The sequence below is a fragment of the Lineus longissimus genome, chromosome 7, assembly GCF_910592395.1.
Source record: "Lineus longissimus chromosome 7, tnLinLong1.2, whole genome shotgun sequence".
Lineage (NCBI taxonomy): Eukaryota > Metazoa > Nemertea > Pilidiophora > Heteronemertea > Lineidae > Lineus > Lineus longissimus.
In genome coordinates, this window is record NC_088314.1 from 16594688 (window position 1) to 16621625 (window position 26938).

Below are 26938 nucleotides of genomic sequence, written 5' to 3' on the forward strand. Positions count from 1 at the left end.
AATAAGTCTAGTGGTCAGAGGGAAAGTTGCAGTTGAGTTTAGAAGGCACTCGCAGTGATGTGATCACGACTACAATGTTGGACCACAAGGTACATGTATTGTCAAAATTATAAACTTGAGGAGAAACACGACGCCCTGGGCCTGTTGCTCAGCTGACATCATGCAACCAATTCAATGTCCATGTATTTTGGTACCATTGGCCAAGTAAGGCAAGTCTTAATAATTGTGATAACACAATGGATTTTAGCTTGAGCTAACTAAATTTCTTTTGTCTCACTTCAAACCACCAAAAGGGGGAGAAATAATGGGGTCTTTTTTAGAATGAAATTACACATTAAAAAAATTGCTGTGACACCCCTTTTCTATGATGATGTTGAAAAAGTAATTTTACATTTCTTTCAGGAACAGCGCCAAAATGTACCTTTGAAATCAGGAGATTGTTTTTTGTGGTGCCTGGTGGAAAACTCATAATACTAATAGGCCTTAAGTCAGATAAGGGATATTGCCACATCGTTGTGGGTATTTTAGAAGCTGACCTGTCACATCAGCTGAGCCCAGCCTTTATTTTACACATGACCTTCATAACGTAACGTTGTGTACAACTTTAGATTTCAAAACTGCACATTATAATGTCAAAACGTCAAGCATGCGCAGTCTGCTGGTTGGCAAAACGTTATTTTTCTGTAGCCATTTCCAGTAGCTTTGGGATCCAAATTCGACAAGATTGGCTTGATGGAAATGGCTGAAAATTTTATGGAGTAAAGAATTCAGGCAGCTCTATCAATGCACAAGATGAAGTGAAGTCAGACAATCCAAAGCGCATGCAACTTTTAAAAACGCACCTTGTTCTTACCCTACTATAGATCCATGCACTTGATTGGGACCAACGTTTAAGAAAACGTCGCATCTCGTCACGTTACAGTAATGTAAAATGCATGGTGACGTGACGACGGCCAACACTACGTCATGTAAACGTTGTTCCCAATCAAGTGCATGAATCTATAGGCCTGCCCTCCCCTGCCCTATAGGCCGCTACTAGGCTAGACTAGAGGCCTGCCCTATATAGGCTTTGCCTGGCAGTGGCAGGCGTGCGCTGCTTGTCCATCTGGCCGGAAAAGATGTGTACCTTTGCGGTAGATTTACAGTTTACACTTCGATTCGTACAGCAAGTTATGCATAGCAAGTAGCCTGCAATTGTACATGACATGGCTGATGCATACATTTTTCAAAAAAATCCATTCTGTACACTGTGGGCCCAACCTGTACACGTATGTATGTATTGTACATGTGTGTGTACAGATTTGCTGAATCCAGTTGAGTTGACCTAGTTTTCACAACCACTTTTTACAGGAAGATCTTGGTCAGTTGCTGAAACGCAAAGATCATGAAGATGACAATACTGTAAAAAGAAAATATACTTCTATTACTATTACATACATGAAACATAATCAACTTATATTAACTGAAATAACAGCGATTTTAGTCGAGAAATTTTGCTAAAATAATTTACCTTTTCGGAGTCGGCATTTTGAAAATCCCGCAATGCTCGGGCTGCTGAAATCCAAAAATATTAACTTAATATTGTTGGATAAAATGTTAAAAAGACAAAATCTTCTCGAACAGTCTTACAAAACCAGAAAATATTGTTCAATGAATGATGTGTATATTTTCGTACATCTTATTTACTAATAAAACAAAATAACCAATTATGACTAAATTTTCCGATTTCCTCGATGAATGAGACTTGACCTAGTTTTTGGATTCATCCGCCCGTTTTACTTTTTCGTCTCCCACATTTTTTAAGAAACAGATAGATAAAATGTGTGTATTTTGGGCGTTAATATATATTTAATTTGTTCGATAATCGTCAAAAGTGATGGCTTAATTGCCGTGGAAAAAAAAACAACGCCTTGAGACAGGACTACATTCTCAGGTGTCAGAAGCCACTTTACTGCGTGAAGTGTCTGTTGTATTTTTGGCAAAAATGAGCTAAAGATTGCTGTAAAAAGTCACTAAAAACTTGCAATTTTGTGCGAAACTTTCAGATACCTGAATGGAGAATAGTTTTGTGATAAGTTCATGATGGATATAGAGCAAGAGGAGTTCCAACCACCTCCGGAGGCTCCTGTTTTTGAGCCGACTGACGAGGAGTTCGTGGATCCGTTGGCATACATTGCGAAGATACGGCCTATAGCCGAAAAAGCTGGGATTTGCAAAATCAAACCACCCCCGGTCAGTAACTTATTTTTTAAGCATTGACATCCCTAGCTTCTGGCATCAAAGAATAGATCACTAACTTTCATTTGATACCACTTTTGCCTTGGTTTAGTGTTTGAAATGAAACTTTGGAGAATGAAACGTCCCCTGATGTTCTGCTCTTACGTGCATAGCACACGCTCCAACATGGCGACGCTTTTGTTTAGCTTCTGGGTGGAAATGAAAAAGATCACCTAATTTTCTAACTCAAAAATGTCAAAACTGAACGGTAGATTCTGACCTTTCATTGGTCGAGTCATTAAAAGAGATGCTGTATTTTGTACTGAAGACTGATTTTGGAGATTTTGAATCAAATGTAAGGCTTTCTGGGGAATAATAAATAAGATTTTGGTCAACCAAGTGCCCTGATGTGGAATTTTCCTCAGGAAATAAGCCTTCTCCAACAAAGAGGCCTTACTTCATTCCAGAAATAAGGCTTGGAATACATATGGAGTCCCAAACAACTTGTCCATTTGATAAATGATGTACTTATCCATCAGATTTTGATCTGATGCTGCGAACTGAAAATGATTTTTGGTCTCATTTTGAAATTAAAGTGAAAGAAATTATTTTTTCCTTGAGCTTGTGGAATAGGGTTTGAAGGTCATGTGACCATTTTATGATGATGGTGGCTTCAGTCCTGAAATTTTGTTGCCTTTTAATTTCCTGGCTTTATCCCTCCATCCATTCTCACACCTACATGTATCATTTATTACACAAAAACTTTTAAAACCTCAAATAACTGTCCTGCCAATATTACCTTTCAACTCTGGCTGAGATAGTGGATTTGCTGAGGGTAGTCAGCAGTCCATCCAGGCCATCACCTCCTGGCTTGATAGAAAATCTGGCTGAGGCATTCTGGGCCTATTTTGGTGTTTCTCTTTCCTAGATAAGACAACATTGGGTCATTTTAGTTTTAAATCTATGTACAGTCCAGTCTGAAGCAGTGTGCTCCCCTCGGTTCAAAACCAAATGTCCTCAAATGCCCTCGGGCATGGCACCATAGTGAACACCTGAAGACGTCTTTTAGTCACAAACTAGAGGCAAGCCATATCTTCTTCGGCATTTGCTCTGCACTTGGAGGTGATTTTCTCCAAGGAGTATTCCTCCTCCAAGGTGGGATGAGCGTTTATACGTGACACTACGTTTATGCGCCAATTGGGTTTATTGGCCTAGTGAATCCGACTTCGGCGAGGGTCAATCCATATGATTATGATCATCATTGTTACTTTACACTCTCGCAAAACGCAGTACATGTATTATGATAAATTGTCTTGAGCCCTGTTGTAATTGTAAGACTATACATGACCTTCATGACGTAACATCATGTACGACATTAGATTGCTACACAGCGCTACACATGTCATGATGTCATTGATGATCGCAAAACGGCAAGCATGCGTCGTCCGACTGGTTGGCAAAACGAAACATGTTTTGCATTTGCAAGCCATCTTCAGTAGCTTTGGGATCCTGTAGTGTACATCTATATCTACATACATGTACAGATCAGAGTATGGCTTGGTCAGCTTCCTGCTGTCCTTCTGTCGAAAATCTCAGAATAAACGCAAGTTTTAGAGTTCGCGTCACAAAACGGTACCAGTCAAAGTCTTCATCAACATTCATCTTCTAAGGGTTCAACTTAAGAGTCAGTCTACATTGGTATTCCTCACAAATTCAGCCCTCAACTTTTGAATAAATAGTGTTAACTGGAGAATTTTGGCAAACAAGTCAGTCGACCAGTTTTCTGTGTCAGTGTCACATTTACATTTCTGTAGGTTTGTCAGTATGGCACCATTGGTGTTGTAGATGATGACTATTGCAATTTTTCATTGTTTATTTTTTTAGCATTGGCAACCCCCATTTGCTGTTGATGTCGATAAATTCGTCTTTACTCCAAGGGTGCAGCGTTTAAATGAATTAGAGGTAAGTCAAGCCAAGAAAGCGACATTTTGTGTGCAATTTTAATGGAATGGTTAGCATTTTAGTTGAATTTAATATCTTAGGACTAGTTGTCCTCCAAGTATAACTTTGAACAGGCTTGTGTCATTAAATCTGGACCCTATGTTGATGTGTAGTTTGCCTTGTCAGACATTATCACTGGACACAACAATATACAGAAGAAGCTTGCTATTGAGGACACCCTCAGGTCTGACAAGACAACAGTGAAATGAACAACCAGTCCGTCACAAACTGCTCAGACCAGGATGCGCCTGGTTTTTTTGCGACGGGTCACAGATTGTATTGGTACAATTTAACTCGGAGGGCCCAAGTCACTCTGAAGCCAGGTTCATGCAGTCACTTTTGCTGTTTATTCAGATCAATGGTTTGCTAATTCTGAGTCTAATTTTGCTAATTACTTTTCCAGGCACAATCCAGAGTGAAGTTGAATTTTTTAGACCATTTGGCCAAATTTTGGGAACTTCAGGTGAGTGCGATGGCTTTTCACATCTCTCCCGAGTCTTCCAAAGGATGTGACAATCAGAGTAAGGTTACTTGCCCGAGGTCGCATGGAAATTGGAATGTGTCGGTGTTGGGTATCAATCCCACCATGTTTGAATTGTAGCCGTGTCTGGTGCAGTAAAGGTGGGACCAGTTTTATCAATCCTGCCATGTTTGGATTGTAACCGTGTCTGGTGCAGTAAATAAAGGTGGGACCAGTTTTATCAATCCTGCCATGTTTGGATTGTAACCGTGTCTGGTGCAGTAAATAAAGGTGGGACCAGTTTTATCAATCCTGCCATGTTTGGATTGTAACCGTGTCTGGTGCAGTAAATAAAGGTGGGACCAGTTTTATCAATCCTGCCATGTTTGGATTGTAACCGTGTCTGGTGCAGTAAATAAAGGTGGGACCAGTTTTATCAATCCTGCCATGTTTGGATTGTAACCGTGTCTGGTGCAGTAAATAAAGGTGGGACCAGTTTTATCAGTCCTGCCATGTTTGGATTGTGATGCATTGAAGATGGTGGCTGTTTTATCATCGTATGTATGACCTTGCTGAACTTAAGAATACTTGATGTATTATGGTTTAAGTTTGGGTGACGCAAGGCCTTTACATATTGGTGTACTGCAGGGATCTTTAAAATACTTGATGTATTATGGTTTAAGTTTGGGTGACGCAAGGCCTTTACATATTGGTGTACTGCGGGGATCTTTAAAATATGCTCTACACAGTAGCTCCAGCAAGTATAGGATGAAGGTTCATGTAGTGTATAGGAACAAGAAGAAACAGTGTCACAATGTATGATTCCTTGTATGTTCAGATGTTGCATATTTGACTCTTAATTTCTCTTGCAGGGTGTGCGGTTAAGGATTCCCAATGTAGAAAGAAAACACCTAGACCTTTATCGGTTATTCAAGGTTCGTACGCTCGGTGTCTCCAAGAAGCTTGACATGTAGTTTGTCCATGACCCATGATGGTGGTGGTTAGGTCTAGGACAGGGATGCTAACTGTTAAAGAGGAATAAACAGTTTGGGGTTAAAATGGCTTCTTGAAGAAGTTAACATGGCAATTTCATACGAAGGTCATGCTCAAGAAAATATGCTGTTGCAAAAATCTCTGCAGTAGTGAAAAGTTCTCAAAATGTCTTGTGTGTTTCAGATCGTCCACGAGGAGGGTGGCTATGAAGAGGTCACCAGGGAACGTAAGTGGACAAAGGTTGCCAACCGTATGAACTACCCGAATGGTAAAGGCACAAACTCCGTCCTACGCACTCACTATGAACGCATCCTGTATCCATATGACATCTTCCAGATGGGAGCCACCCTAGACCCATCGGTGAGTAGTGCGCACGGAAAATTGTTAAAAATCAATTAGTTGTCTTTTTACCGAACAACTTTGCTAAAAGTAATTTTTCACTCTGGCTTGACCCTTCAAGGACTGATAGTGAAGTCATCTCTGATAAATAAAGGGGGCAAAACATCATAAAGTGTCAGTGGAAAGCCTCCAATAAAAAATTTCTGATGGTGCCAGTTTTAGTCAAGTTAAAACTCTGGTACTTTACAATGATTTGAAACTTTCTTACATGTAGAACAGCCCCAGACCTCAGGTTTGTTGTTGCTGATCATCTTGACTTTGCCTATCATCAGCCTTAATTAGAATATTATTCCATCTGAAACCCAAACATAGATTTTTTTTTCGGACCAAGTGTACTGTCAGTCATGTCAGTGCGTACAACAAAGCTTTGGATTGGAAAGTGATTTTTGTCCCTATCCTGATGGTCAATCAGTAAATGTGGAAAAAAAACTAATTCATGCACTGGTAAATAAATAAGCTTGCATTGACCGCTGAATACTCACTCCATTTAAAGCTAAAATTAAAAATGTTTGTAATTTTGCCTGTGATTTTCATACAGTAGAATGCTAGATAATACTTCAGAGCATCTGATTATTAGTATTACATGGCTGTATCATAGTGATGTCCCCTGATTTTATAACCTGTCAAAAGTGTTATATTTTACTTTCTGTCATAACTGTGCCCCTTAAGCTAATAAAGTTGCTTGACCTTGCATGCTATTACTCTAGTCCAAGTGGCTCTATGCAACAAAGCATGCATGCCGTCATTCTCCACGTACCATGTACAATTTGAACCTCCCGGGTTCACATTTAGACATACAGTGGAACCTCCCTTAGCGGACACCTTTCTATTAAGGACAACCTCTCAATTAAGGACACTAGGTTTGGTCCTAAAATGGTTGTTTCCATTCAATTTGACCTCTCCAAGTCCAATCAGGACGGTTACAGGAAAATTCGTCCCCGGAAAACTCGTCCCCGCAAATTCGTCCCCGGAAAATTCGTCCCCGAGGAAAATTCGTCCCCGGAAAATTCGTCCCCGAGGATAATTCGTCCCCTAGGAAAATTCGTCCCCAGATAATTCGTCCCTGGAAAATTCGTCCCCAAGGATAATTCGTCCCCTAGGAAAATTCGTCCCCGAGGATAATTCGTCCCCAGAAAATTTTTCAAAGTTGAAAGTTTCTGACTTTACTTTCTAAGACTCTTAAGTCTTGTGGAATGGACTGTAGTAATAACTACTACTTTCGACTTTTCTCATTCAGTGTAACATCTCTCTTTACTACCCTACTAGCTAGTTGCCTACCCCACTATTTTCATAGTAAGTAGAGGTAGGCATGCGAAATATTTTATTTGATCGCCATGTTGAAAATGCTATTGCGTTTCTTTTCTTTTGCCATCTTATCAACTGAACAGTGACTTCGGTGAATGTTTTAATTTTTTTGAAACATCTAGGAAAACCTACTCTTCCGTGAATTGGACCTTCTTTCCACAATTCCGCACCACGATTCAGTAAATGTCGGACTTGTTATTCTCCCAAAAACCAAACTATGAAGGTTGAGTTATCCAAGCATCTTGTACACAATTTTACAGTAATTGCCAATATTAAAACAATGCTTGAAAAGTTGAGAAGAGCAGGTCTGAAGTTTAGAAGAAGATCTTTTCTTAATTGCACCCAGTAAAAACTGGGGATTAAGATAAAACACTTCCATGATGCAATTAACAAGAATTAGTCTGTGCACTCTAAATATCCAACTGTCCCTTAATTGCCATTCAAATCATTGAATTATCACCTTAATAAAGGAGATTGTTTATTAGTGTCCTTTATTCAACTGCTCATTTAATGTTTTGGAGCTATTTATTGGCAATTAAAGGACAATTGGATAATTTTAGACCGACTCCTTTGTTCCCAGTCCACAAGAAGCCATTTTCTTATTAATTGCATCATGGAAGTGTTATCTGCATATCCAGTTTTAACTGGGTGCAATTAAGAAGAGGTCTTCTAAAATTCCCACAAAAAGTCCAGACGTAACAGAGACAAGGTTCTTCTCAACCTTTGGTTTCTTGGCTCTAAGTCTAATTGCTTGCTCAAAGTGTCAGGTGGTATTATAACAACCCTCAGTGTGGGAAGTTCCTCATTCTCTTCAAAGTGACCGATGCTGATACAACTGGAATCATGGCTGAATTTATAACATCCGAGCGAGGAAAAGATAAGCTGGTGTACGACGGTTACGTATACACAAGACAGAAACTGCTGGCAGGAAACCGCACTTCGTGGATTTGCGAACAGAGATCCAAATGTAAAGCCAGAGTAACGACAGATGGTCTACGTGTAGTAAAGGCCATGAATCAGCATACACATGCTCCAAACCGACCTGCTGTCCAAGCGCAGAGGGTGCAGCAGCAGATGAAAGCACGTGTCCAAACCACACAAGAGACAATCCAGCAGGTCTTGACAGAGAATGTTGGTAACCTTGGTGAAGGGGCTGCTGTGCTGCTACCGAATATTGCCAATATGAGGAGAGCTCTGCGAATGCAACGACAAACGGCGGCGCAACCTGAACCCCAGCCACAAAATGCCATGAACATGGAGATTCCTGAACGGTATACTCGAACTCTTCGAGGCGAATTGTTCCTGCAGTTCGATAGTGGAGTCGGCGATCCAAATCGCATTCTGATATTTTGTACGCAAAGGAATCTGGAACTTTTGGCGTATTGTGAACATTGGTTTGCTGATGGCACTTTTAAAACAGTTCCGCTCATCTTCTTCCAGTTGTTCACCATCCATGTCTTGCTGAATGACTCTGTGACTGCATGTATTTATGCGTTGCTACCAAACAAAACTCAGGAGACCTACGCTCGGCTTTTCACCACCATAAGACAATTAATTCCCAATGCAAATCCAGAAACATTTTTGATGGACATGGAAAGGGCAGCTTCAAATGCCGCTTCAGAAATCTTTCCTAATGTGGATATCAAATACTGCTTTTACCACTTGTCCCAAGCAGTATGGAGGAAGATTCAGGAACAAGGTCTTGCCGTGGATTACCGTGAGGATGACGAGTTCGCGCTTAATCTGAGAATGCTGACTGCACTGGCTTTTGTCCCAGTCGATGATGTCATTGAAAGTTATGAAGCCTTGCAACCACATATTCCAGATGCTGCTGAACCAGTTGTACGATATTTCGAAACAACTTACATTGGAGAGAGAAGACGCCAGGGACGTAGAAATCCAATGTATCATATCTCCAAGTGGAACGTGTATGATAGAACTGTCGAAAACCTTCCGAGAACCAACAATGCCATCGAGGGCTGGCATCGCGGTTTCCAGTCGAATGTCGCAGCCTTCCACCCAAACATCTGGAAATTCATTGATGTGATTCGCCGTGAACAAAGTCTTAATGAGTTGAAGATTACACAAATTCTTGGTGGACATCAGCCTCCCCAACAACGTCGTGGGTATCGTGACTGTCAAAGGAGAATTGCTGCTATCGTGCAGAATTATGACAATCGTGATATTGTGGGATACCTGAGAGCAATTGCACACAATCTTCAGATGTGAACAGATTTGTGAACTCTTAAGGCCTCCATACAGTGCATGACAAAAGTCGAAATATAGTACATTCTACAAGAATTGACCTAGCTATATAGCTAAATATCGAAATGTCTTAGTAAATGTCAAACAGACTATATTTCAAAATTTGTCATGCAGTGTATGAATAATGAAGGACTTTATAAAGTTGGTGACTGTTGTGGAATACCTGAGAGCATTTGAATACATGGGTGTCTCAAGTTTACTCTTGTCTTGAATTAGTATGAACTGTTTGAGACAGTGAATCAAGAATTTTTAAAATTTCCTTTCAATTGTACATATTTATCAGGACAAAGTTGCTCAATTAGCATTAACCAATCATTCGAGTGTTATGTTAAAATGTTGGCATTATCTCTTTATTAATGTAAAATACCAAATTGTGCAACCCAGGGCCATATACATTTGTACGGCAGATTTGCATATATCCAGAAAATTTACTTAAAAGACAATGAAAGATACTGACATACTTGTAAACAAAATTTTTGGTAAAATTATCTTTTCGTATCAATAAACTTTCTATTGTACATGTAATTGTTGTCAATTTGCTTTTCTTTTAATTCCCTCTATTTTCTTGACAACAAGAGAATAAGGCCACCTTTAGAGCTTTTCTCTCATTCTGACCAGTAAAAATACTGATTTAAAAATAATAAAATATTACCCCTGCCTACCTCTACCTACTAGTACTATGAAAATAGTGGAGTAGGTTACTAGCTAGTGGGGTAGTAAAGAGAGATATAACACTGAATACTAGAAAATAATGTCAGAAACTTTCAACTTTTGTTAAATTTTCTGGGTACGAATTATCCTCGGGGACGAGTTTTCCAGGGACGAATTTTCCTCGGGGACGAATTTTCCAGGGACAAATATTCCGGGGACGAATTTTCCTCAGGGACGAATTATCCGGGGACGAATTTTCCTCGGGGACGAATTTTCCAGGGACGAATTTTCCTAGGGGACGAGTTTTCCGGGGACGAGTTTTCCGGGGACGAATTTTCCGGGGACGAATTTTCCTAGAGCCAATCAGGACACCTCTCCATTAAAGACAGCACTTGTCAGTCCCGAGGGTGTCCTTAACAGAGAGGTTCTACTGTACTCTATTTGTTATTATTTTGCTTGAATAGAATATTTTTCCATTTTTGCCCCCCCAAAATTTAGTGCTAGTATTTTGCTTTGTTAGCTGGGTGCACAGCTTTCAATCACCTTGTTTTATCCATGTTCTATCGCTCTGTATGCTTTGTCACCGCCTGGCGCCATTGTACATGTTTAGAAGCTGTGTAGATGACATCATCAGAGTAAAAATAAGACGCTTTTTCGGACGTCAACTTTATGTCACTGCACCCACCCCCACCCCCAACAGAAGAGGGCAAGGGGTACTTTGTTGTCTGCACAACAACAACAATGGTGAAAATGGCAACACCAACTGTGAATCAACGTGTTGTGATTGTGTCTACATGTACACTTGACACAGTTTTTAGGCGATTTCCAAAATGGCCGTCCTAATGACGTCACTGCATAGCCTCTTCTGTTATCTTATGAAATATCCTACATGTATACATGTCCGAAATCACAAGCAACACAACTGATTGGGCTGCTAGCTCTGTCTGACCAGACGCCATGTCTTGCAATCATTTGACATTAAATATGAAGTGTCACAATTAAGGATAAACGAAACTAGTCTCCAATCATCCGTATTTATAACAGTATCTCTTTTTTGCAAGTATAACATTGCTATCAAAAAATGCACCGAACTAAAATAGAATGAAAGTTGACTTTATAGAACAATAATGTGATTGAATTAGTTAAATTTTGTTTTAAGCGATTAGTTAAGTTACGGGCCTCTGCAATCCGAGTAACGGTAAGATGAAGCAATTTCGAACATTACAAGTCCTATTTTTTGGTGCTGCCTGGTGCTACACGGTCATCCCATACACAACCATATAATTTGGCAATAATTAGTGACATACACGTTTTGCAATCTGACACCAACTTTAAAGCTGATATAAAGTTGAATTCTACTTGCCTCCAAAGCAGGTTTTTATATCACTGTGCATATGTATTTATGGCGAAGGCCAATTTGGGGCTATAAAGTCGAATTGACGTGATTGATGATGCTATATGGATTGTGTGACAATGAGAGTTTTTGGCCAAAAATGGAAAAAGGATGTGTGACGTATACAAATACTACTCAGTCAGTGTATTTGTAAAAGTCACATTCACTATCCTCATTCCTGTGTGATGTCACAAAGAACTCATGTGTGCCCTCACTTGTACTCTTGTACATTTTTAGCTTGTATCTCCGTAGTCACTGGACCATAAAGTTACATTCCCACATCATTACCAAATGATATGGCCGGCCAATCGTAGAATAAAAGCTTTAAATCAGCTTTTAGTTTTGAACATCTAGTCCATAATCTAACAAAATTGTTCAATCTATGGCATGTATGGGGAGCACAACCCAACGCACAATAATTCTACTTACAAAACAACTTGAAGTTTTATTCAGAATAGTCGAATCATTCAATCACATGACATCAACTTGCTTGACTTCTCACCCGTCTATAGAACATCGTTCCATTGAATGATGGTGTTCTCTTGATGAGCCAAAAAGCTCACAGTTTTTAACCCCCTCCCCCCACCAGCTTACAATTAGACAAACAGCTAAACTGTTTTGTAATGGAGTACACAGAATTTGTGGGATTTTTTAAACATTATATCCTGCACTCATCCCATCCCCGAAATTTATTGCATCAAAAATATTTTGTTTTGTGATTCTTGCGAGTTCATTTTGAGATTCTGGCACATGTAGATGTACTGTCCCAGTCAAATCGCTGAAATACCCAACCTTAGAAAATGTATCAGATATAAGTTCAATAAATGTACTGTTCTGTCTCGAAAATATGCTTTGCGCTTTATGATGACATGTTATGTTACATGTAGCGCCCTCAATAACGAAAACAATCTAGAATGAATTGTACAGTGTATTATTCAATCAGATCACACATAAATTTTTTAGAATGCCGGAAAAGAATTTGGAAACTTGACACAAAATGTCAAGGTTTGGAGATTGGATTTGGGATGCATCCTGGGTAATGGAATCTCAAAATGAAAAAATGCACCTTTTCAGTTCGCTTCCTCGTCACCTTTATAACTCATTTCTTCTTCATCTTTGTATCTTTCTGCACTCGATTTCAATTTATTCTTCATTCATCTGCTCATCCTCCATCCATTTTTTTACGACAGGAACTGGCGAAAGAAGGCTGGGCGACTGTAAAAGACGGGGAAAAATGGGTACACACATTCTCCCTCACTTCATTCTCATTCATTTTTTTGTTACCATGTTTGTATTTGGCCACTGATGAAAACAAACTAGATTGCAAAAGAAGTACTTGAAAAAGTATAATTATCAAAAATTTATTTCATGAAATGGATTTTTGGCAAATCTGTTTTACTCCCTGGACAAGGGGGACATCTTTCTCCAGACCTATCCAGTGTTTCTTATTTATCAATTATGTGAAGCAGGGTAGCTTAACATTTTTCTGTTTACATATAACCGAGTAGTTGCAAGTTTCACCTATCCTGCCTCAAGCTCCTGGCTAATGAGCAATTAAATCACTGCTACCTGCATTTGCTTGCGATAATAATCGCCTGTTTACCGCAGAAATCGCATGTACCAAGAATCACTGATTACCGCGACTTGCAATCAATATCAAACGCAGCGATTACCCATCTTACCTGCAGACAAGAGATCATTTTGTCGCACATAGAAGCGATTATTATTGCAGGTACCAGCGATTAAAAATTGCACATTTGCGCGGTGCTTTAATTTAACTGTTTATTGGGACATTGTTTGTTTGAAAGAGACCATGCTGCTATATGGCACCAAAAACATCAATTTTGGGAGGATTTTGTGATAATTTTTTGTACCATTGGCTTTACAAAGAATACATTTACATTTTTAGACTCGGGGGGGGGGGGGGGGGGGTGTTTCTCATATGCAACACACAATAAGTAGGTTTATTATGATCATTGTCAGTTCACATTTCGTATACATCAAGATGGACAGCAATTAAAAAGTAATCCCTTTTGAACTGCAAGGCCTGTTTTTTTGCAAACTTTGGTGAAAAATCTCGCCCTTTCAGAAGCTGCTAAATAGTATGCTCTACAAAAAGGATGCAGTCACAAGAAAAACAGAAAAATATTATGGCAATGGTGGTCAGTTTTCTGTGAGGGTTCCCAATCAAAAGCATGGATCTATAGTACCACCCGTCAACAGCGTTAAAACCAGTACTTTAGCTGTGAATAGTCATATAACTTGCAGTATAACTTGTAGTATAACCTTAGTAAGGACTTCAGGAAACTAGCAATGAAATTTTTGTGCGGTCCCAACTACACTACACCCCTTGTGGATAGGCGGGTCTTTAAAAAAAAATCACATCCAGTAGCTGCCTTAAAAGTTTCTGTAGACTAATTCTCTGCATCCACCATTCCATCAACATTCATCTCCTGCTACATGTGCTATCTTTTAAGCCTTGTCTAGTTTGTTTTCTGTTGGTCAAATAAAGGGAAAACAAGATATATTTGGTGGTGTTTTACTTGTGATTTCTTGTATTTTTAGAATTGATGGCTTACGGTGTTATTGTGTGGATTGCTGTTCAGAAATTAGTTGTATTTTAATTTCCGAACTAGCATTATTGTTTTGTGTAACTTTTAAGGTTAAGTTTGACTTTATTTTATCATTCTGTTTCTGACTAAAATGTCATTTTCTTCGATGTCTGCATGCAAGATCTTATTTGATATCTTTAAAATGTCTTTGGATGGAATCGCATGCAAGGAATTATTATATCTTCACAACTGACGTTATGACAATCTTTCAATAGTTGGAAAACTTCACAAAATGCACCAACCCGGCGTGCCTTTCGTATTAAAAATCCTGATTTGAAAGCGATTACTTTACTAGGCTGGGATTCAGGTTTTTGTTGGCTTGCAGTACTACATGTAAGGTACTTCTAACCAGACCTTCCGTAAAAAACTTGAAGTAGCAACTCCCCTGAGTCAACTAGATGATATGTGACCCGCTCTACCAAAACTAGGCGCTTGTCGCATCTGAACTTGACAGGTTGATATGGACTTGTTGTTCATTTCCCTATTGTAGACCTTTTGTGAAATGTGACCAAATCAGTTTGTAATAGATTTCACAAAAGGTCTACAATAGGGAAATGAACAACAAGTTCGTATCAACCTGTCAAGTTCAGATGCGACAAGCGCCTAGTTTTGGTGGAGCGAGTCACATATTAGGAGAAGCTGCTAACCATATTCCAATCGAGCTCCATCATGGCTAAGTGGCTTATGACGGGTGACCTCTAAGTCAAGATTCTGGGAGGCTGACTGCTAAACTACACTGACACCATCACTGAGTACACCATCACTGGTTTCAGTCATCCTAGAGTAAACCAGAGTTAAAGCGTTGTGCTTACCACCAATAATCCAATATTTTGTTTTCCCTTTTAAAAAAATATATGACGTTTTTGAAATCTCCTCTCTTGTCCGAGCTGTTATCAATTGCATTTCTGTTGCTTTTGAAACATTCCGGACAAAAGGAGACAACATGTAGTCTAGAAATTAAACATGTGAGTTTTTTTAGATGGAATCTGAAATCTCATAATTTTTTAGAATTAGGGCAATATCACACTGTTAGATTGACTTTATTTTTATTTTACTTCATCATTGTAACGTGCCATAGTTGTTTAGTTCGACGCATGCTAATTTAGACTTAAGCTTTGAGCCGGTATTAAATTCCTGCCCCCTACGAATAGGCTGAACCCCTACTAGTTCTCAGGTGCTGGTTCTAAATTTTGAATTTTGAAATTTTTGATATTTTTTGGGGAGTTTTTGGTTCTGGTCATCCATGCATGAAATTCCTGCCAATGTCACCAGTTTGCAGGCACCAGTGTCCCTGCAAACTGGTTGCAGTAAGTTGTTTGATATTCCTGTGGTTAGATTGGTGTCTGTGTTGCCCTTCCTCCTGTTTTAGGGTTTATATTATCATATCCTGCACCACGACAGAAATGTCAAACTTGGCAAGAAGGAGTTCAGCATACAAACTCTGTGGAAATTGAGAGGAACCCCAACACTGTTTTCAGAGGCAACAGCTCTGATTCTGAACCCCTTAATTTTTGCAACCCTAATATTTTTGTGATTTTCGTAAGAGAGGTTTAATTGCAAAGTGCAGGAGTGCAAAAAGCTTTTAGCTGAATGGTTTTATCATTGGAAAATGAACCCATCTGCAGAAATAAATGGAAGCAGTTTATCTGAAATTGGTGTTTTCACAAACAGGGCCACAGAAATAAAGGGGTTTGCAGGAACTCTTTCAACCTCAGATCTGTTCTCATTTTGTATCCCTTGAGGAACTGGATTGACCGGGGATCGAACCCAGTACTTATAGAGGTGAGAGGCGCGGACTCGCAATGACTTCAAACATCACTCCTACCACTGTGCCATTTCTGAGTTACGCCAGGAGTAATCAGTCTTTACGTCATTGATAGATCAATTTTGTCATTTCACCATCTGAGTCTGAGTTGTTTTGTTGGTCTGTTCCAGAAACTGAAGAAAGAGGATGATGACAAGGACTACGTTCCAGGGGGGATGAAACAGTCACCTGGTGGCAGCAGAAAGTCAAAGAGAATTCAAAAAGACGTACGTATTGATAGAGTTTTCACCCGCAACTCAAGGCCTTGTGGGCCGGCCAGAAATATAATGCAGCAATTTTAACAGATTGACAATTTATGAGTTGCAATTATAGATTTGAACTAGGAAGTTTTTAACAGATTGACGATTTATGAGTTGCAGTTATAGATTTGAACTAGGAAGTTTTTAACAGATTGACGATATATGAGTTGCAATTATAGATTTGAACTAGGAAGTTTTTAACAGATTGACGATTTATGAGTTGCAATTATAGATTTGAACTAGGAAGTTTTTAACAGATTGACGATTTATGAGTTCGGTTATAGTTTTGAACTGGGAAGTTTTTAGCAGATTGACGATTTATGAGTTGCAATTATAGATTTGAACTAGGAAGTTTTTAACAGATTGACGATATATGAGTTGCAATTATAGATTTGAACTGGGAAGTTTTTAACAGATTGATGATTTATGAGTTGCAATTATAGATTTGAACTGGGAAGTTTTTAACAGATTGACGATTTATGAGTTGCAATTATAGATTTGAACTAGGAAGTTTTTAACAGATTGACGATTTATGAGTTCGGTTATAGTTTTGAACTGGGAAGTTTTTAACAGATTGACGATATATGAGTTGCAATTATAGATTTGAACTAGGAAGTTTTTAACAGATTGACGATTTATGAGTTGCAATTATAGATTTGAACTAGGAAGTTTTTAACAGATTGACGATTTATGAGTTGCAATTATAGATTTGAACTAGGAAGTTTTTAACAGATTGATGATTTATGAGTTCGGTTATAGTTTTGAACTGGGAAGTTTTTAGCAGATTGACGATTTATGAGTTGCAATTATAGATTTGAACCAGGAAGTTTTTAACAGATAGACGATTTATGAGTTGCAATTATAAATTTGAACCAGGAAGTTTTTAACAGATTGACGATTTATCAGTTGTTGTTCTATTAAAATGCAGTGTAAATTTCATAGGGCGATCATTGACTTGAACTGGGAAGTTTTAAATGGATTGATGACTTATAAGTTGTTCAAACGCAACGTTTCTCTGATCATTGATTTGAACTGGGATGTTTTAAACGGTTTGACAACTTATAGGTTGTTAAAAATTTCATTTGTTGCTGTGTGGCATCCTTATGTTTACAAAATGTAATCAATTGAAAGTGAGCAGGTTTGTCAACTTTCAGCTTCTAAGAGAGCATTGAAGACCTCCATATGCCTGGAGAGAAAGATCCTTTGCTCACACTGTTTCAATTTCAATGCCATTTCTAATTTCTAGGATCAAGATGTCGACTATTCAGCAAATAACGAGATGAGAAAACTACAGTATTATGGCGCTGGACCGAAAGCTGCAGTTCCTCAAGCTTATAAAGGTGAGAGTTATTCTTTGATGATAAAATTCTTTGCAACATCTAAAAATGTCGCTGAAAGTTTTATGAGATAAGGGGAGAGGTTCATCGATACTTATGTCTAGTTAGATCTAGGAACAATATTAGGCAAATAGTACTGTATTTACAATAGTGTGGGAGGAAACCAGAGACCCGGGAGACAACCTAAACAATCAGAGACGCCCTCCTTCACTGCAAGAATTGGTCCATTTATCATTTTGTAACTTTCTCATTTTCAGACGAGGATGATCCACTGCAGCCAATTACGCCGACCAAGTCGGTGAATACCAGGAAACGGCGCCCTCTGGTGAGAAATAGTGTAAGCAGAGTAACGAGCCAAACTTTTGTTTCACCACTTTTTCATTGGGGTTCATCCACAGTGACAGTTTCTGTATGATGCAAAATTTTAAAGAGTTGTTTACCAACTAGATTCTTGTTGTTCAAAACAGGTTTAAATCACTTACTTGTCTACTTGTAGTGTTCTCTCTATCTGGGTGTTCATTCTTTGGCTGAGTCATTTTGACTGAACACCAAGTTAGACTGAACACTGAGTAAGTTAGACTGAACACTGAGTAAGTTAAAGTCATGTTTTGAACAAAAGAACAAAAAAAACGGGAGAAAAAAGCCAAGTCAGGCAAGGACCAATTTCAAGATAAAAAGTTTATTGTAAATTGAGTCCACCATTGGCTGACACTCCATATGTTCCTTCACATTTCATATCTGAAAGATTTATTCGGTTATAATCTACAAAGCAGTTTTATTAATGATATTCCATACAGATTTTACAACTGTCACCATGGATATGACATGTTTTCATCAAATCATCTGGTGTATACAACAAGAGGCCTTTTGCTTTGTTCACAAAATCATGACTTGGGGATCGTCCGTAAACATTGGTGTGTTTCACAATCCTAATAATAATGTTACATTGTAAACAATCCTGACATGATTGTATTGAGTTTGACCCACTCCCCTATTGTCCTGACATAAAACATTGACAGACGATATTTTAAAATGAAAGTTTATCATGTTTTACATGAAAAAATCCTAAATCAGTTCAACATCAGTGCAACTCTCTCCCTGGGCCGTAATGCATGATTTGTCGAAGTCACTATGTTTTAGTTAAAATATTAATGTCTAAATCACAGCAGTAACATACTATCTTTTTGGTCGACCCCCCCCTGAAAATTGTCTGGGTTACTGGTAGGTCCCCTACTCGAAAATTCCCAGATAGAACTTGGTTTTGCCTGGTAGAATTCAAGATATATCACTCCTGCCACCATCAACATGAAATAGAACTGAGATCCGTCCTGAAATGCCGATTGAGAAAAAATGTGAGCGTTGCTATTTTTCAGCAACTCTGAGGTTTCTGAATTGAGCAGTGTTGGAATATTCTGCAACTCAAAGTTTTCAGATGAGGCAATGTTGCTGAAAGATCCGATTTGTCCCAACTCAACAAGCCCTTGACCATCTCCCCCCTCATTGGATTGTGAAACACATTGTTCCTTAATGATGATTCCTTTGTTACTCCACACTATTCTGATGCCCAGTTTTAACTTGGTCCAAGCGCAAAAAGAGATGCATTACCCTGTGGAATCGGCAACAACATTCCCCGAGGGTTAGGTCCAGGCTAACCACCTCAACGAGTGAATCCAGCCTCGAATCAAAATCTACCCTGAAGTGAGCCCTTGTATGGGCTGTTTATGCAATTTAAGTTTCTCCTTGAGGAGTTGCCAGGTCACCTTCTGTTTGATTTGCCTCCTACTCACTGGATTCTATGTGAATAATGACCTGAAATACAGTTGCCATTTTATTGAAGGTGACCTAAGGCTGGGTTTACATGTGAATAATGACCTAAAATACAGTTGCCATTTCATTGAAGGTGACCTAAGGCTGGGTTTACATGTGAATAATGACCTGAAATACAGTTGCATGGAAGGTGACCTGGGTTTACATAGAGTTTATGTTGTGGCTTGTAACGTGTCACTTCAAGAATGAACAAGTCCTTCGCAAAACGCAGGTTATATAGGATAAACAGTGTCACTCTTATGTTGGGTTTTGTTTTCAAGCCGATTTGTCAATTAACAAACCAAGTTGTGACAAGTGACATGTGACTCATGAAGTATGCTATGTGACACCATGAATCTTATGTAAACCCAGTTTCCATGCCTTTACATGGGATATGTTTTGTTCTTGTGTTTTCAGGTCGACCATTATCACTGTCATATCTGCAAAAAGGGCGACTCGGAAGACCAGATGTTGCTGTGCGACGGATGTGACGATGCGTTCCACACATTCTGTTTGATCCCGCCTCTACCCGAGGTGCCCAAGGGTGACTGGAGGTGCCCCAAGTGCGTTGCTAAGGTAAGTCGATTCTCACAGTCTACACTCCTCGAGAACATTCTGTTCCATCCAGCCCATCATCCTGAGGTCCCAAAAGGGCGACCTTGTCCAGCCTAAACAACAATGAGTCAATGAGGTTATTGGAATAATCTCCTGTCGCGCTGTCTGCTTTTGGCTCACTTGTCCACACTGTTGATTTCTACAGGGTGGCACAGAATTATTTCCCCTTGCAAAATAGAATTCTATTGTGTGTCCATTGTGTGAGGGAAAATAATTCTGAGCAACCCTGTAGATAAAAAGTCAAACTTGAACCTGACATAACCCTGGTACACCAAGGGAGCACTGGTCGCCCATAAGAATTTTCCCTTCCTCCTGTCGTGGGCAGTTCTCTCAACTTGGGTCCAGTCAAACTTGAGCACTTGTGTATATTACCTTACAATATCTGTGTTCATTTCTTTCCAGGAATGCAGCAAGCCACTTGACCCTTATGGATTTGAGCAGGCGAAAAAGGAGTACAGCTTACAGTCGTTTGGTGAAATGGCAGATCAGTTTAAAGCAGACTATTTCAACATGCCGGTCCATGTAAGTTTCTCTTTCTGCCTTTGTGGTTATTGAGAGAGTTACTTCTAAAAGGCTTAATAACCTCTGTGGCGAGTGGGACACTTTTCATATGGTGTAGTGGCCTATCGTATTGGCTAGGCGGGGCAGTCCATGTAAGTTTTCTCTTTCTGCCATAGCGGTTGAGAGAGTTACTTCTCAAAGGATTCAAAACAACCTCTATGGTCAATGCCAGTGAAACTTACTGTGGGGTGTTGTGGCCAATCACATTGGCTAGGCGGCTCAGTCCATGTAAGTTCTCTTTCTGCCATAGCGGTTGAGAGAGTTACTTCTCAAAGGATTTAGAACAACCTCTGTGGTCAATGCCTGTGACACTTACTGTGGGGTGTTGTGGCCAATCACATTGACTAGGCGGCTCAGTCCATGTAAGTTCTCTTTCTGTCATAGCGGTTGAGAGAGTTACTTCTCAAAGGATTTAAAACAACCTCCGTGGTCAATTGTGGTCAATGGGATACTTGTTGTAGGGTGTTGTGGCCAACCGCATTGGCTCGGCGGTGCAGTCCATGTAAGTTTTCTCTTGCTACCTTTGTGGTTATTGAGAGATTTCCTCCTCAGAGGCCTGATGATCTCTGTGGCCAATGGTGTATTATCCAACCAAATGGGGGTGCTGTGAGTCGAGTATCATCATTTCGGGGCTCGTACAAAGGTCGTTCCTTTTACAATTGGAAAACAACGCATGAGATGAAACGACAAATGCAAAAGCAATCACGTCTCGCGAATTCCATTCCATGAGTTGAACCTATGACCTAGATAAACATCTATGACCTAGATAAACACCCATGACCTAGATAAACACCAATCAAATCACTCTGACACTGATTTCCCCGTGCTCGTTTTCAGATGGTGCCGTATTCGATGGCCGAGAAGGAGTTCTGGCGTCTGGTGAACTGCCTCGAGGAGGACGTGTGTGTAGAGTATGGTGCTGATATTCATGCTTCGGATTGTGGGAGCGGGTTCCCGACGAAGGAAAGCAAGACTCTTTTCAGGGATGATGAAGTTGAGGTAATTTTCTCCAAATCTCTCTGTCAGCGAAGACTATGCAAAACGATTTCCACTCCTTCTACAAAGTATTTTGCTTTCTGCGTATAACTTGATATAATGTGTGGCTTTCTCATTATTTTTGGTGAAGACACTGTGTTTTCCCTGACTTTTGATTACAGCTGTCAGATACATTGGCTTTTTTGCGGGTTTTGCGCACAAATGCCAATTTCGTTTTTGATTGATACTTCGAAAAAAGTAATATTTTCACCATTTTATGGACTTCAAATGCATATTAAAGTTGAAAGTCACTGCTAACTGATCATTGAACAGAATTTTTGCCTCCACAGCTTCTTAGAGCCATGTGGGAAATTTCATCAAATGTGATAATGAAATTTGTTGAAACCTTACTGGGATGATGACCCTTCCTTAGCAATGAAGGGTGCATGTTCTGATATTATCACTTGTCTCATTTAATACTGACATAATTTTGCTGTTAAAATTAGACATTCTTTGAGTTTGACGGCCCGGCGTCTTAATAATAATAATAATAATTTATTTGATTTAAAGTGCTAAAATAATGGTGCATACATTTTCTAAGCACTGTACATAATATTAAATGAGTACATTAAAAGTGGTGAGGATTCAAAACTCATTCTTACTTACTGTCTTCATCCTCTTTGTGCCTGTATGGGACATAAGGCTTCAATCTTCAGTCTACCCACCCCGGTCGGCAGCCTCGCTGTGATTGTTTCCCTAGGTCAGACCAAGCCGCCTCATCATCTTTTCTACTGTTCGGCTTTCAAAACTCATTTCCTTTGTAATTTCGCAGGACTATGTTGACGCCAAGTGGAATCTGAACAACTTACCAGTTTTGGAGCAGTCTGTTCTTTGCCATATCAACTCGGACATCAACGGAATGAAGGTAGGTGATCACATCCCGTTGAAAGGCCAACCGCGTTCATGTTCAGCTGCGAAAAATTGGTGGTTGTTGTTATGAAAATCCTGGCCGTCAAAGCTTCTAGGGCACCTATGATTAATGATAACCAGCTGAGTTGGGAAATTTTCGACCAGTAAAATGTATAGACTTGCCTTAATAATACCCAGTTACAGTATGTTCTGAAGCCAGTCTTTGTACACGGTTAACCGGTCAGTTAAAAATGGATACTATACGCATCTCGATATGTAAACTATGAATACATGTATGAGGCGGCTTGCTAGACAATGTTTTCAAACACACACACATTGACTGCAGGCGTCGGCTCTCGTTAGAAAATGACACTAGATATAATTGAAACACTGGTGTATGTAATGACACTAGATATAATTGAAACACTGGTGTATGTAATGACACTAGATATAATTGAAACACTGGTGTATGTAATGACACTAGATATAATTGAAACACTGGTGTATGTAATGACACTAGATATAATTGAAACACTGGTGTATGTGAACAGGTTTTCAAACAAAACCTGTTTCTTAAATTACTGAATTTTGTGGGCTTTGAAATGGTTGGTTGAATGATGAATGCGAAAACGCTCTTAAGGTTTTCGGTATGATCATTTATAAATCTATTTTCTGTGGGCTGTTTGTATCATTCTGGACCTCGGTTTATCGACCAAAGGGTGTTTTTGAAAATAAACCTTCTGTGATAATTGGAGACGTGGATCAGAAAAAATAAAGCCGCCCCCTTGATCTAAGCTAGCTGCAGCCATTTCCTGGGTGAGCCTCGTAGCTTACAGCTGAGGAAAACAATGCTAGTGCTAGTGAATCATAGCTGGCACTGGCCCTAGCGATGTTTGTGAAACAGCTAAACACAGTGGCGAGTAAGTATAATTTTAACGAATAGGTTAAGAGAAATTATTAGTTGGAGAAAAAAGTATTACCTATTCCTAAAAAAAGCTGAATGATACTTTAATACAAGCCACTGACTATTTAACTGTAGCTAGATATGACTTGGCAATTTTGATGGCTGATGTGGCATCTCGCCCACATCACACTCATCATAACCATTGGCTCCTCTTCACAGCAGCTGCTTGGTTAGTTGATCCTGATGTGCTGCATGCTTCAATAGGTTCCTCAATCCAAACCCATCTGCTTCACCAGATCTTAAGGTTTTCGGTATGATCATTTATAAATCTATTTTCTGTGGGCTGTTTGTATCATTCTGGACCTCGGTTTATCGACCAAAGGGTGTTTTTGAAAATAAACCTTCTGTGATAATTGGAGACGTGGATCAGAAAAAATAAAGCCGCCCCCTTGATCTAAGCTAGCTGCAGCCATTTCCTGGGTGAGCCTCGTAGCTTACAGCTGAGGAAAACAATGCTAGTGCTAGTGAATCATAGCTGGCACTGGCCCTAGCGATGTTTGTGAAACAGCTAAACACAGTGGCGAGTAAGTATAATTTTAACGAATAGGTTAAGAGAAATTATTAGTTGGAGAAAAAAGTATTACCTATTCCTAAAAAAAGCTGAATGATACTTTAATACAAGCCACTGACTATTTAACTGTAGCTAGATATGACTTGGCAATTTTGATGGCTGATGTGGCATCTCGCCCACATCACACTCATCATAACCATTGGCTCCTCTTCACAGCAGCTGCTTGGTTAGTTGATCCTGATGTGCTGCATGCTTCAATAGGTTCCTCAATCCAAACCCATCTGCTTCACCAGATGTCTTGAGTGATATGCTGACATCTCTATATATGCACCTCACATCAGTCCGCACACAAGAGATGGCAGTTCAATCACTGACTTCCGGATGTCAATCTGTCAGCAATACTGATCACAAAGTTTTAAAAACATTTTTGAAGAAATAGTCGAAAGATATTCGGTCTGAAGTCTGCAACACTTGCTTACTTACACTTTTTGCAATGTTGTGACCTTCGTCATCATCATTATGATCATCCAATCACTGTGCTCTCATTGAATTTGTGCACTAAAACTACCCCCCCTCCCCACGCACATACACAGTGACAGCATTACATTTGCATTTCACACAAACAGACCCCAACACACTGGCTAAGAGCCTCAGTCACCCCTGCTCAATAAGAGGCTTGCCCAAATCACATGCCTGTATTTTAGCCCTTAACATACCCCTCCCGCAACGCTTTTCGCAATCAATGAAAGCACCAGCCCTGTACTTAAGGGCCCGCAAAATGCCTGGAGGACTTGGAGGGGAAATACTTCCAGGAGAAGACTGTAAACTTGGTAATGTTCGCACCATTTTATTTTCACAATTTAGGAGGCAAACACGAACATTAAATTGGCTTAAATTTCAACTGTAATGCATTAACCATCAAATTTCAGCAGCTAACACAAGTTCTAGTTGACGCATAATGAAAAATGTGCAAATTTGCTAACTTTTGGCTCTGCGAACACTACCGGTTTACAGTAACATCTCCAAGTGCAGAGCAAGCACTGAAGAAGAAGAAGAAGAGGCGGGCAAGAATCATGGACATCATCCTTTTCATTTCCAGGTGCCATGGTGCTATGTAGGCATGTGCTTTTCCACCTTTTGTTGGCATAACGAAGACCATTGGAGCTATGCCATAAACTACTTGCACTGGTTAGTATCCAACGTGCTTTAACATGTCAGCCACCGTAATCGTTTTGTTGACCAGTGCTCCTGATTTCAGATCCCATGGTGCTATGTCGGCATGTGTTTCTCCAGTTTCTGTTGGCACAATGAGGATCACTGGAGCTACTCTATTAACTATTTGCACTGGTAAGTATGCTGTAAGCCACTGTCCAGTCGAGTCTTAGAATCCGTGGCCCAGTTGCTTTAAAAAGGTTGACCATAGGTGCCTCTAGTTTGTCTAGAGCTTGAAATCTTAAAGTGGGACTATAGGCAGGAGGAGAGGGGCTAATTTGGCCATCTTCAAGTGACTGGTATACACAGTAAGGGCCCTTGGTCATGTCAGACTTAGCAATAATATATCCCTCGTACAAGCGTGAATCATTTCGACCTACTGTGAGATGTGAGGGACCCCTATTGGCAGCTATGTGTAACTTTATCTTGCCTGCCTAGCTGCTGCCTATATTGTCCCTTTAAACAATTAAAACTTCCTCAAAACGAAGTGAATGCCAATTTCAAGGGTGGGAGTGAGGCAACACCATTTTGGCTGAACTTGAAATCCTAAAGCTATTTAAAGAATTCCTTCAAAACAGAGGGGATCTCAATTTAAGGGTTGGAGTCGGTTCTTTTCGTTTCCGCAGAACAGACTCCCACCCTTGAAATTGGCTTTCACTTCGTTTTGAACAAGTTCTAATTGCATTAGGATTTCAAGTTCTAGCCAAAACGATGTCACCTATGGTCAACCCTTAATTCCAACTGAGGAACTGGGCCTAGTTTGTTGCAGCGAGTTTGTAGAATTGAGTCTCTCTCTTGGGTTGGTTTTGTTGTGTAACTTCTTAGGCAGTGTTGTAAGTAGCATTGCCTTTCAAGTCCACACCAACTCCCCACCCACAGTTCTGCCTCTTCCATCTGTACTAGATTAGTAGTTAGCATGTGTGGTGGTATCGGGACTGATGTCAACTGCAAGGTTTCCCATGCGTCGCAATATTATGAGGCTTAACCGGCAATTTGAGAATGCATTTGAAGAGTTCACTCACACCAAAAGGCACTGAAAAGTGAACGTCTTTCTGAAAAAAATTGAGATAACTATGGTGTAAAAGTGAAGCTCACTTTACCTCGGATGAGTTTTGACCATCACTGCAATATCATAAGGCTACCGGCGATTTGAGAATGCATTTGAAGAGTTCACTCACACCAAAAGGCAATGAATGCTATTCTGGAAAAAAATTTGATAACTAGGGTAATAAAGTGAGGCTCACATTACCCCGGATCTGAATACCGAAGCATTTCATTGCAAACCCACAAAATCCTATTGAAACTAAAGTGATATTAAGGTATGACTTTTAATGCAAAAACCAATCAAGTCATCAAGTTGCATTTATTCAAGAAGACCTGAAGTGAATTTAGTGGCTTGATATGCATCTGAACTCACTTGTCAGTGCCTATGATATTGCATCTGCCTGGTATAGCTTGCGTTATTGTTGCCATATTGGATAACAAACATGAGTTCATAGATGGCAAAACAATTCTGTTATGTCTGTGCAACATCACTGCGATTTTTTACTACATCATAATTGTGACCAATGCTAACCAAGCGTTAGCAGTGTCGATTTCATGCAGCGTAATGATTTTGCTGTCCAAAATGCGGTGTTTGCAGTCCAATATAGTTACACGGCATGCCACATGGAGAACTAAGAAGAGAT

The 26938-nt window shown here is 39.7% G+C and overlaps 1 protein-coding gene across 4 annotated transcripts in view; it reads left to right on the forward strand.

Moving 5' to 3' along the window:
* The first annotated feature begins 1936 nt into the window (after window positions 1-1936).
* Window positions 1937-26938, forward strand: part of LOC135491540 (lysine-specific demethylase 5A-like) — a 44504-nt gene continuing 19502 nt past the window's right edge. For 2 of the 4 annotated variants that reach the window (XM_064777509.1, XM_064777511.1), the window contains exons 1-14: window positions 1937-2232; window positions 4102-4179; window positions 4622-4681; window positions 5551-5613; window positions 5855-6031; window positions 12875-12922; window positions 16232-16327; window positions 17607-17700; window positions 17955-18034; window positions 19921-20079; window positions 20521-20640; window positions 21517-21678; window positions 22487-22579; window positions 25297-25385. In XM_064777509.1, the coding sequence (XP_064633579.1) occupies window positions 2080-2232; window positions 4102-4179; window positions 4622-4681; window positions 5551-5613; window positions 5855-6031; window positions 12875-12922; window positions 16232-16327; window positions 17607-17700; window positions 17955-18034; window positions 19921-20079; window positions 20521-20640; window positions 21517-21678; window positions 22487-22579; window positions 25297-25385 (1472 nt within the window). In that variant the 5' untranslated portion in view covers window positions 1937-2079. The remainder of the gene's footprint in view (window positions 2233-4101; window positions 4180-4621; window positions 4682-5550; window positions 5614-5854; window positions 6032-12874; window positions 12923-16231; window positions 16328-17606; window positions 17701-17954; window positions 18035-19920; window positions 20080-20520; window positions 20641-21516; window positions 21679-22486; window positions 22580-25296; window positions 25386-26938) is intronic. The other 2 variants (XM_064777510.1, XM_064777512.1) reach the window with 2 other exon arrangements.